General features: G+C 48.1%; 1 protein-coding gene across 1 annotated transcript in view; it reads right to left on the reverse strand.

Annotated features, from left to right (window-relative positions):
- Positions 1 to 13,063, reverse strand: part of Ccdc149 (coiled-coil domain containing 149) — a 91,465-nt gene that overhangs the window by 58,633 nt on the left and 19,769 nt on the right. The window contains exon 2 of the mRNA XM_076864301.2: positions 1,176 to 1,337. Within this exon, the coding sequence (XP_076720416.2) occupies positions 1,176 to 1,337 (162 nt within the window). The remainder of the gene's footprint in view (positions 1 to 1,175; positions 1,338 to 13,063) is intronic.

Below are 13,063 nucleotides of genomic sequence, written 5' to 3' on the forward strand. Positions count from 1 at the left end.
CAACATTATTTAAACCTGAGGAACTTCTCTATTTTTCCCTACTCTAGAGCAGTTCAGTGACCCCAGCCATGGTGAAAAGTTCGTAGTAGTGTCTGCACTTCCGAAAGAGACTGCGTCAGTGAGGAAAAAAATAAAATCAAGAATGCAAAACATCACCATGCAGTTAGTATTCTCTGCTTCGGGATAAAAGGCACCTTCGAAAATCTTGCCTTATGATAAACTAGGGAGAAATCTTAAGCCCCCAGATAAGGGAAAACTTATAAAAATCTGGATAGATCCTTACTATGCAAATGTTTAAACGAATGAGTTAAATCCGTACCCATAACCTAGAAAGTTGGCCAAAATAAAGTGCCGAGTAACAAGGGCATGTTTTAGACTAACACTGGCCAGATGCTGCCCGGCAGGACAGCAGGGAGGAAATGTCCTCTGCAGATGGCCCAGTGTGGTGACCACCATGGGAGTGTCCCCTGTCCACACCCTCCCGCACAGCAGCCACCAGCCACCTGCAGAGTCTGAGCCCATAGAACGTGGCAGGTAAGACTGAGGAAGTGAGTTTCTTACTTTGTTTAATTCAAATTAATTCAGCATTAAATTTAAAGAGTCACACATAGCCAATGGCCTCTTTATCAATGCAGACTTACAACGCAGGTCCTCTCTTAAAAAGTCCATATCAATGGATTAATAAGGAAGTAGTCACATACACAAGCACGTATGTACACATGGGTGTGTTCAGAGACTCCAGAGCAGGCAGCCTAGAAGCACATGCCTGTCACCAAAGGTGGGACTGGATTGGGGCAGAAACGGGTGGCAACTTTCAACCAACGTTTCCACTTTGGAACTGTTTGAATGCAATCATGTTTTGTTTGTTTGTTTGTTTGTTTGTTTGTTTTGGGTACCAGGATTGAACTCAGAGACACTCAACCACTGAGCCACACCCCAGCCCTATTTTGTATTTGATTTAGAGACAGGGTCTCACTGAGTTGCTTAGCGCCTGGCTTTCACTGAGGCTGCCTTTGAACTTGTGAGCCTCCTTCCTCAGCCTCCTGAACCGCCGGGATTACTGGATGCACCACCACATCCAGCTGAACGCAATCATTTTTTAAGACAGAGGCCATGCAACCCCCTTTCTGTCTCCGCGGAGGGCACGGGACAGGCACGGTTGGCATCATACTTACGATCAGCTCCCGGTACTTCTTTTTGAGGGACTGGTGGCGTTCTCGAAGCTGATTGGCCATGAGCTTGAACTGGTCCCTCTCCTGCTGGCAGGTGTCCAGCTCCTTGGACAGGATCAGCAGCGCCTCCTTCTTGCTCTCCAGCTTTCTCTTGCACACCAGGTACTGCAAAGCAAGGCGCCAAGAGCAGTCAGCCGCAGCTCGGGGCCTGGGTCGAACAGGCACTGGGCCTAAGATGCCGACTGCGTTTTCAGGGAGCACCTAGCTGGGCACATTTGTCCTTAGGTGACACTGTGCCTACGGATGGCTACAGTGCCCGATGTGCCATCCCCGAGAGGCAGAACCAAAACCTTGAATTTTCATGAACTTCAACAAACTGGGACAGATTAAAATAATTTAATTGTCAAATGAGTTTAAAGCAGAATATACTTTTAAGTTACACACAGAGGTAACTCTAGCTGGGCCCCAATTCTGTTTCAGAAAGATGCAGATATCCAGATAAGACTGTGATATAAAGACACTTAATTAAAGTACTGTAAAAATGTTGCTAAAAATAATCACTCGGTGGTAAATTATTTGCCCAAGTTTTTAAATTTCCCTTTCTGCTTCTCTGTGTTTTCTAAAATTTCAAGAAAAACCCAATTAGCAAGGATGGTGGAATGTGATGGACATCACTATCCAAAGTACATGTATGAAGACATGAATTGGTGTGGACATTCTTTATATGCAAACAGAGGTATGAAAAATTGTTCTATCTGTGTAATAAGAATTGTGATGTATTCCACCGTCATGTATTTAAAAAAATAAAACCAAAAAGAAAAAAAAAGAATAAATCCAAATGGTTTCTACAATTAAAATTGAACATATTATTAAAAATCATTTAGTCAGACCAAAAATCACTGCACAGATTGCTCCCTCCCACAAAGCCCAGCAGACGTTTCCTCAACTGTAAATTTGTTCATGAACTCAACCTTGATACGTACAAGTTTTTTCTATGATTCAAATGTAGAAACTAGTTTTAGGAGCTAAGTATTTTGGCCACGCTGAATTCTCCGCCAACACTTGTGCACTTGGCCGGAACTCCTGCCTCCTGGTTAGGGGATTTCTTCATCCCAGTCCCCTGCACCATGAACCACCCACACCTAACCATCACCCTCTGTGGCGGCCGGCGTGAGCCCACCGAGGACTCTACTTTTATTGGATATATTGCACCATCTGGTGTTATTCACACATGTGAAATGTGGTACGAAATACCTTTTGAATTTGCCCCGTAAAAGACCAAATTCAGAGCATTCATGAAAACAATTTATAGTTTCATTATACACTCTGACATGAGTACTTTGTCATTATGGACGCTCACACAAAGCAGAGAGAGAATCAGCACTCCCGTCCCATTTGAGTCAATGCTCTTTCATGGACAAAAAGCATTACTCATATATAGTGCCTGCTCGCAACTGACTTTGTTAAGTTCAATTTCAAATAAATGAAAGGGAAAAAAGAGAGTTTTGTGCATTAGCGCAATTTTTTTTTTCCGTTGGAAAAAAGTAATTGCTTAGCTTCAAAAACAAAGGGGAAAGAAAAGGCATTCTGAGCTGGGCTCGAGTTCTGAGAGAGGACCCTTCACCTTGGATGAGCTTTATTCCGGGCAATAATGAGGTTGGAATCCTGCCTTAAAGCGTCCTGGATTCTGAGACTTTGACATCGTCTTGGTGGAGGCAAAACAGTTCTGTCGCCAGAGTGATTTCTCAAGAGTAAAATCCCGAAGAGTGAATCCCAGAGGAGAGCGGCTCAGAGACCCACCCTGCGATGCCCGAGGGGAGGTATTGAGATTTCATAGGAAAAAGCACCCTTCACCCACAGGTGACAGATCTGCCCTTGTCCCTTCAGCTATTTTTGTGCGGTCAGCAGCCTCCGTTGTCAGGATTGCAGGTGTGAGTGGCACTAAGCAGTCACCTTTGTCCCTTCAATTTTTCAGATTTAAATCTGTGGCCCCAAAGACAGGTGATGCCTTTGACTTGAGGTATGAAGCTCCCAACTGTATGGAGACACCATAAGCTGCAGCAGGGAGCCGAGGCTGGGACCTCTGGTCTAATGAAGGGGACAGTGAAGGGCCACTTCTTATTGGCAAAGTGGAGATTTAAGTTCCCTGGCCTTGATGGCCGCCTGTTAAGGTTCCAGAGAAACCATTTTCCTTCCAAGGTCCAAGGAGACCTCGAAGCCAAGAGGGCAGCCACAGCCTCCTGGCTCTGGGTCTAAAGTGCCTGCAAGGAAACCAGCACTGCTAAGCCCCAGGGGCCTAGGCTTTGAGGAGCAGAGCTCTGCAGGGCTACTCCCCTGCGGGCATGGGAAACAGGACAATTATAAGCTCCATGGAAACATAAGAAAGAAAATACAGTCTATATAGGACTAAAGCCACACCAAGGAAAGAGCACTCTTTAGAAAATCAAGGCTGAGCTGGGTGCAATGGCACATGCCTGTAATCCAGTGGCTCAGGAGGCCAAGGCAGGAGGATCGCAAGTTCAAAGCCAGCCTCAGCATCTTAGCTGAGGCCCAAAGCAACTTAATGAGACCCTGTATCACAATAAAAAATAAAAAGGGCTGGGCATGTGACTCAGCGGTTAAGTGCCCCTGGGTTCAATCCCTGGTACAGAAAAAGAAAGTCAATGCTGGGCTGTTCTTTCTTTTGCATGTGATGGTCTAGAGCACTGGCTTTCAAAAATTTTATTCCATGTCATTTATTTGTATCAGCAGGACAAGACTCAGGCTAAAGCCTTGCTTATAAAACAGGCTGAAGTGGAGCTGAGCCCTATAGAGCTGGCAGAGTGGACAGCTGCCTGGACAGTCCCTTGAGTCCACAGAGAACGCTACATGATCCAGGAATAAACTATTGCCATGTTAAAGGACTGAGATTTGAGGGTTGTTTGTTATAGTAGCTGAATTCAGCCCATCCTAATACAGTCTACATGAAAGAATGTGAGGGTGTGGGGCTGGTGGAGAGTACACTCACCCCTGCCCTGAGCCTCCAATGATGAAGAGGCATAATGTTACCTCTATTCATATTACTATTAACAAGAAAAGGCAGTTGTGTGAAAGTGCTTTACATGTATGATCTCCTTAAATCCTCACCAAAACACAATGACGTCACAATGTCTTTATCATCGATATTTTATAAATGAGGGAGGATTGAATGAAAGAGCTTAAATAATGTGCCAAAGGATTGGCAGAATCAGAATTTAAACCCAGATCTTTTTTTAAAATATTTTTTTGTAGCTGTAGTTGGGCACAATACCTTTATTTTATTTATTTATCTTTATAAAGTGCTGAGGATCGAACCCAGGGTCTCACACATGCTAGGTAAGTGCCCTACCACTGAGCTACAACCCCAGCCCTGAACCCAGATCTTTACAGACCCAGCCTGGGGAATCCCAATTCCTGAAAAATGGTCAGCATTCTGTACCCCCCCCCCCGCAAAAAAAATTAGAATCATCATGGAGTTGGGGCTACATCTAGTTGGTGTTCCTAGAATACAGAAGGTAAGAAGGGAATGTTTAATTTGGCTACTTTTCTGAATTTGCTAGAATAAATGGGTATGAAAATTTTTATTTATTCATGTAACTCTCTTTAAAACTAGTGCAACTTTCTCTAAAACATTCCCCAGTGCAAGGCCAGACAGGAAATGAAAAAGAAAAGATCCCCAAGGATCCCTCCTCCGCTTCTTGTGAGGACCCAAGTGGAAATAATAAGGTTCCCGTCCACTCTTGGGAAATGGGGTAGAACGGTAAGGCCTGAGGAAGGAATGAGAGTTGTCTTCTCAAAGTGGACTGACCCCCAACCCGAGTCTTCTGTAAGCTCAACAAACATCTCCTGGGCGCCTCCTTTGGGTTGGGCCCTGAGCAGAGCACTGGTCTCCCCAGAGGGATAAATGGTCCTGCTGAGTGTTGAAAAGCAAAAATGGGGTGCCTAGATGAAGCAGTTTCACTTCCTGTTATCCTGAAATTCCCGAAGACCAGACACATTTTCCTGTCTAGTGAGGGACTGAGCTGATCTGAGGGTGCTTGTGATCTTCGTCCCGGAGTGCGATCGCATACAGGTGCTGGGGAAAGGTCGGTGGGTTTGCTCCGGGCTGCTACCCAAGCCTCTGCTGGGGGGACACGGAGCATTCAGCATGCTCATCACCGTTCCCTTCAGATGCCCCCAACTCCTGCACCCGAAACACATCTGGGGCCCAAGGACTGTGGATACAGAAGCTAGCGTTTATTTGAAAGTCACCCTGGCAAATCTCTGCCTAGTCTCCGGAACGTGTATGGACTAAAATCAAGCCTTTCTCAAACAGTAGTTGCCCCCCATTAAAGCATGCATTAGATTTCTACATGAACCTTCCAACTCACACTATGCCTGTGCCTATTTCCAGAGCCTCCTATTTCCTCTCTTTCAGAATCAGCACCCAATGCTGGAGCTGGCGCGAGCCTCACAGATAACCCCAGTGACTCTTCCGACTGCAAAGAACAAAGTTCCTGTCAGCCAGAATATTCCAGAACATCCATAATATCCCATGGTGTTTTCAAATCGTAGTCATGATCCATTAGTCTGGATAGTGAAATCAATTCAGTTGTAACCCTCATTTTCTTTAATAGGAAAAAAAAAAGAAAGAAAGATACAGAACTGAGCAGACACTATCAGAGTGTGTCCTGTGCAGTAAGGGTTAGTGGCTTCGAGGGCTGCCACTTTAGAAGTGTGACAGTCACTATCACTGCACACTTTCTCATTCTTTCAACATATATTTAAATAGTCTCATGCCAGGCACAAGAGAAACACAGGTTGGGGGTGGGGTGGGGGGAAAGAGCTTCAGAGATGATGCTGGACATGAGCGGGCACCGAAGGCACCCGGACAACCGTCACTGTGTAAGTGAGTCATCAGCTCGGTCTTTGCGACTGAGGCAAGCTCTTGATTAGTCGGGACTGAAGTGTGCAATGTTAACATGCCATGTAAAGTTTTTTAAAAATTAGACATTTCTTGTGCAACATTTAAGGCAAACAAAACATTTGCATGCTCTCACTTAACAACCAACACGGTGACAACTGGGACCAGAGGCAAAGTAGCTGGGATTCAGAAAGGTTCAGTGTCTTTCTCAGGGTCATGTTACTCAAAGCAGAAGTTTCCAGTAGACGTTCCAAGCTCCTTTTCCTCTTCGACATCGGTAGCAAATAAGTTATCAGCAGTTCAACACGTTACCTCTCCGGGATAGAAGCGTATTTTTCAACAAGACGCTCCTAGAGGTAACTATTCAGTTCTAAGGGAAGTATCTGTGTCCCACCCCAGGACCTTTGCACAGTCGTTCCTGTTTGCAGTGCTCCCTCCATTCCCTGGTTTTGTCCAAATCCTTGCTCTTTCCTTTTCAGGATGATCGTCCCTCTTTGGTACCACCGGGACTCTTGGTTCCATTATCTGATTTTACTTGGCTTTGCAGCGTTTACTACTACTTGACCTTGAGTTACACATTTGGTTCTGGGTTTATTTTCAGCATCACCTTCTCCAAGACAGCAGACTTCATTTCATTCATTCCTTATCCCCAGCACTGAGAAAAATGCAACGTGCCCACCTGGTGCTACAGCAAAGTGCTGTGCGAACCGTCTCCATCCATCCTCTGTGTGTAAGTGTAAATATGTCCGTGTAGATATAAACTAAGTGACAAATTGAGAATGCAGATACGGACACACACATGAGAAACCCCACACGTCATCTCACCCCAGCTTCACTGGACCTGTGGCATATGTGGTCCAGATGCCCAAACTCTCAGCTAAGAAAGACCACAGGAATCATAGCTCCGGGTCCTCATGCCACAGACAAGGAAACTGGGGCTCCCCATGTTGAGGTGACTTTCCAAGGTTGCTGCAGGACCCAAGGTGGGAACCTAAACTGAGGATTCTTTTCAGATCAAGCATAGTGCTCTTTTTATGCCACCAAATTCATAGAGACTATGGCTAGTCCATAAGCTGAGAATTTATCATCTGTCATATGGAAGATAATAACGAAGTGAAGGATAGTCTAATTATAAATCACTAACAGTACTAACCCCAAGATGCTAAACACCATAAGAAAATCACAACACTCTCAGAACAGAGAGAAATGAAGCTTGGGGTCATCGTGGAGGTCATAGCAGAAGGAACCCAGATGCGGGACTTCCAATCTTGGCTTTGCCACTTTCTAGCTATGTGATCAACTATCCGGCCTCTCTTTTTATCAAGTGTCCCCACTGAGTGGATATACAGTGTTAGGGACAAAGCTGTCCCCGCTTAACAAACAGGGATAGTTTTAGTACCATCACAGGATTGGTGCAAGGAACAGTTCGTATATGTAAAGTGGTCAGTTGAATGTGTGTTGTCATTACCGCTATACCCTAAGAACATGAAATGCAGAAAATTTCACCTTTGTTACAATAACATTGTGCTTTACATACACTTCATTTGGGGCACCGTGTCTCTTTTTATCACGAGGAGGGAGTGATCACAGCTGGGCAAAGAAGGTGTTCAAAGAGCTGGAGGAAGATGCGTCTTTTGAAATGCACCCTGAAGGACAGGGAGAGGGACACACAGTGTCGGGGGTGAAGTGGACACCCACAGCCCTGGGTGAACAACCCCCAGGCAGGGACGCAGCCACAGAGTGGCACAGAGGCCAGCGGCCCCACTGGGAGGAGCTGGGTGCAAAGTGAGTGGCTGCCTGGGCTGGCCGGGTGGGTGGGGTGGGGGAGCTGGAGGGACAGACCAGGTCCTGGCGCTGCTGAGCACTGCAGGTCTATCAGATCTTATCAGCTGGAAGGAGCCCAAAAGTCTGTGGATGGGAGAGCATCACAAGGAGCCCTCTTAGGAAGACAGCCCCATGCTGGCATCCTGTGGAGCAAGTGACACCACACTGTGCGGGGTGGGCAGAAGTGGCTGCCTACCCCTCAGGGGAGGAGAGAGCAGCCTGGCCCAGGGGCCACCACAGACATGCCACCCACCCTGCAGCTTGACGGGATTTGGCACACCCCTGGGAACCCACGGGCTCCACTGCTTCTCGGCGTTCTCTTATCACACTGCCTAACGCGACACTGTCAGCAGGCGCTGTCCAGGCAACCGCAGGCTCATGTGGACTCAGCCACGACACCTGGTATCAGTCCCATCAGTGGGCCAGTGGGCCACCTGGCTGCCCAAACACAATCCAAAGGGCCGATCTGAGCAGGGCAAAGCCAGGAAACATACCATTTCTAGTTCCTCGGGCAGAGCCAAGGGATCTGTACTGTATTCTCTTCATGCTGATTCTGTTGGTCGGGTCCACACATAGAATATGGACCATGGACTCTTGTTCTCCTTCCAGCCTCAGGAAAGGAGGAATTCGGTTAGTTTTCAGGAAGGGGAAGGAGAAGAGAAATGAGCATACTGTGAATGCTCACTAGGTGCCAGGCCTGGTCAGGGGTGATGACCACAAGACCTTTATTTGATCATGACAGCAGTAACAGCAGCCCCTGTTTGGTGGTCCTACTCTTCTCCAAACTCTGCTCGATGCTCCCTGGAAATGCCATAGAGGACCCCTATGGCCGCCCTCTGCACTAGGCTGTAAGATCAGCCCCATCTTAGAGATGAGGACACTGAAGCTCAGAGGGGCCCATCATCCTTCATCCCAAAGGCAGTACATGAGGGAGCCAAGCTGGTGTTGCACCTGTCAGTCAGGACTCTTTGGTGGTGAGCAACAGTAACCGACGCTCTAACACAGGAAGGTGCTGGAAGGACAGTGGCACTCACAGGCTTGGCAGGAGGACAGCACAGGTCTAGCTAGGCAACTCTGGATGCTGGGGACAGGAAGGACCTGGCACCACCAACTACAAGGTCTCATTGCAGGAAAGTTCTGGCTGCAGATGGGGTGCACTGAACTCCCCTATGCCTCGGGCTGTCTGTCTCTCTGTTTTCAGGGGTTCTCCAACTGGCCTCTGACGTGCCATTCTTGGGCTGCTTGGGGACAGGTAACCGGTCCCCAGTCCCCGCTGCATGCAGGCTGTATCCAATGGTTACACAAGTGAGAAATAGAGGTGCACGGTGGGAACAAATGCTCTCCACCCCAACCCAGGGGGAGACCCTTCCGCTGTGTTTGTTTCTCTATCTTGCTAAAGTCCTCCTTCTTGTGGTTCATGAGTAAAGGTTGTATAAGAAATACTGGTCGTTTAATAAGAATCCCCTTTATGTGAGTCAACCTCTGCACCCCTGTGAACCACGCACAGAAACCCATGCACCACGCAACAGGGGCTCAGACGCACTCCTGCTGAGGCCCCCACTGCTGCAACTGCATGTACACTGGCCACCAGGAGCACCAAGCCACACACTGTACGCCGGGTAATCAATGAACTGTGGATGGAATACATATGGGAAAATATGCCCAGTTTTCTGGCATGTATACTACATATCATGAAATATTTTTATTATCCATTCAAAAAGAGATCTCTTTTGAATTGCATTTCAATTACACTTTTTAAAGCAGAATTCATAACTCATTTGTCCATGTAAACACGTGCCCACACACAAACACCCTGGAGGTAGCCTCATGCCCGTCGTCTTACAAACCCTAATCCACAGTTTTCTCTGTTGAGTGGCTTTTATCTACCTGTTTCCTGTTATCTGCAATAAAGCAAATCATAATTGCTACAAGGAAGATCATAATAATTAAACGACTATCTGACATACTACATTACTGTTTGGATGGCTTTACGACCAGATAACTACTGCTGAGAGATGAAGGTGGTGGGGTGTCAGGGGGGTAGCTCTGCCAAGTGACCCTCTCAGCCAATCCATGACTCGTGGTCCTCGGTGACTTTTACTGATGGGATCAGGCTAGAACTCATCAGCTGCTGCAAAGCCCTGCCCAATGAGCCACCAGGCTTCCTGGGAAACCAGAAACACACGGAGCTGAAGGGGTGGTGTGCAGGAAGAATTTGGAAGCTTCCCACTGCAGACCACCTCTTTCTCAGAGGAGCCCCCTCTAGTTTGAGTCTTCCCTGTCCCCCAGAAGCCCTGAGTTGCAGTCTTGTTCCCTGGAGCTGCCGTTGGGAGGGAAGGGACGTTTGGAGGCGGGGCCTAGAGGAAGGCCTTCATGTCCTTGGGAATGCCCTGGGAAGGGAGGGTGGGACTCTGGGCCCTTCCCTCTTTGGCAAACTGGCCTTGAGGTGAGTGCTGTACCACACGTTCCCACCATGATGCGCTGACTCACCACAGGCCCCAAAGCAACAGGGCTACTTAACCATGGCCTAGGACCTCTAAAGCTGAGCCCAAGTAACCCTTTTCTCTATGTAAGTTGACTATCTCCGGGGATTTATTACATTGTCAGGTAACACCTGCTCTCTACCTTCTACTGTTAGTGCCTTCTCCCCCCACATCCTCTGCCTTCCCATCTAACAAGGGGCCCAGGTAAACTGCAGCCACCATCAACACCTTCTCAACCCAAGAAGCCATCCCTCGGCCGGGGGGCCCAGTGACCTCTGCCTGCAGCTGCCTCTTCCGGCTTCCCTATCTACTCCAGATCCCAGATTCCTGGAGAAACACAAATCAAGGCCCTCCCGCCCTCCTTTAACAAAAACCTCTAGTACCAAGGAGGCTGGCAAATAACTCCCCTGATATGGGGCTGCATGTGCCTCACCGACTTCATGGCCCACGGCCCTTCTGCACGCTCTGTTCCACCCACCTGCCCCACTCCCACACTCTCTCCCTTTCCTGCCTCCCTCTCTCTTCCCTTTCTCTGTCCTGGACCTGGCTCTGGGGCTGGGAAACACTCCACCATCCCCAGGCGCAGGAAGAGCTGACTACCTGACTTTACCTGGATTACACCACCTGGCCCAGAGGAATGCACATGCGCACCCTGTACTCCGCCCACCTGGCAGCCTGCCTTGCTCCAGGGTCAATGCCTTCACTTGACATCTCCAGGGAGGAGCTCAGCTCCTGGCCTGGGCTGTGTGCTCAGTCTTCACTGGAGATACAAGTGAATTTCAGTTTCCACTGAGCCCGTGCATGCGTATGTTGATTTAGACGCACTGATATACTTACATATTTCCCTGTGCTGGTCATCAGTTAAACACCATGTTAGCCTCGAGTTTTGGAGGGGGAATCTCAGTGTACACGGGAAGAGTGCAGGATGTTTCCTACAGGATTATCAAAACTCCCTTTGCATGCTGACCTCGTTTCATCACCAGGTGCAAGGAGTGCTTCCCTACCAGCCCAGGGCCCTATAGTCCCTTCCTTACCTTCCTTCTCAGAAGTCCTGCAGATTGGCCACCCGGCACAGGCATACAGGAGTGTCCCTCGGAGACACGTGTACTGAACTTCTCCAGACGCCAGTTTGGATGTGTATAGAGTAAAACGCCAGGCAGGTCCGCCTCCCGCTGCTGGACCCTGTTTTTATCGAAGCTCTCTGCCCACAGCCCTGGCCTCCGTCCCTGGTCAGGTGGGCACGCCCTGCACTGCCCTCTTCTAAATCTGTGTTGGCCTCCGTAATTTTCAGATAACATTTCAGCAATTTCAAGTTGGTGGCTTAATGATTCTGATGCCATTCTCTAAGATGAATTTTTTTATGATCTACCTTTCTCAGACTCACTATCCCATTTTTCCCTCTCCACATTACTTTCGACAGGCAAACTTTGATTATTTGAATGCCCCAGGGGATGTGCTGGAATTTAAGTTAAGTGAGATTTCAGGTAATTGGAAGAGTTTATAATGTGAACTGTAGTAGCTGGGGGCTATGTGAAATTCCTGACAGTCTTGGCTAACTGAAGTCTTGAATAAGGAAGCTTCATCTGGATATCCATCCCAATCCTTTCACTCTTCCTATCCCCCTTCTCATCTTCTTAGCCCCTACGCTCTCCAACAAGTATGCCCTATGCTTCTGGGCCCATAAGATGAAGAGAAAACATGAGAAAGAGGATTGCTCTCTTTCCATTGCCTATAAAAGGGCCAAGGGACCCCCTCTCCTTTGCCAAAGACGGCATAGATTGTTTTAAGTCACTGCTTGCCCACCGTGAAGTTGCTGTGTCCCCAGTCCCCTGCCTCAGGCTCAGGCCAAGATGTTGACAGTGGGACCCTGGTTCTGCTTTGCACCAGAGACCATGTGTTCAAGCTAGAGCTTGCAAATGAGCTACAGTCAAGGCTCCCCCACTTCCAGCTGGGCTGCCGGGGGCCTGGGATATGACGGATACAGAGGTGGCCTATGAGACAGGCGCTAAAGGGTTAAACAGTGTCTCACCCACTTCAGTTACATGCTGAGCCTAACAGTCCCATGTGGAGTGGGTGATGGACAGCTGGTTACCACCTTCTGGAATAACAATTCCACTCAGTAGCAGAGGGCTTTTTTTGCAAGCAGGATATTGGTAAAGCGTTGGTAAGGCGTACATGATATTTTGGTCAGACTGACTTTAAATGTGAAACTCCTGTGGCTCATCTTCCAAACACTGGGAGGCAGAGGGGAAGGGTGTGGTGCTTTTGCTTTGCAGGGGAGGCACCGAGAGGGCCATGGAATGGCAGGGGCAGAACTAAAACCCGTCCCTGGCTGCCCTTGGCCAGACGGGAAGACACCCGGGAGACTCAGACGGGAAGGCACCACTTCCAGACAAAACGTGGCACCTGGGATGTGGAGTGTGGGTCTCACAGGCATTGCACACCAAGGGGACCAGGAGGAGCCCCTCACCCACTCTGTGACTCTGTTTTCTCTTCTAGAATACATAACAATATTATAAATAATCATTATTTTGGAGCCTCCTGAGAACCCACAGATGACCCAGTGCTTCAGATGAACCAATCATTAGTCCCCATGGCCATTCCAAAAGGAGAGATTACTGTCCCCTTTTACAAATGAGGAAATTAAGCCTCTAAGAGGTTTT

This window comes from Callospermophilus lateralis, chromosome 8, assembly GCF_048772815.1.
Source record: "Callospermophilus lateralis isolate mCalLat2 chromosome 8, mCalLat2.hap1, whole genome shotgun sequence".
In the NCBI taxonomy this organism is placed as follows: Eukaryota; Metazoa; Chordata; class Mammalia; order Rodentia; family Sciuridae; genus Callospermophilus; species Callospermophilus lateralis.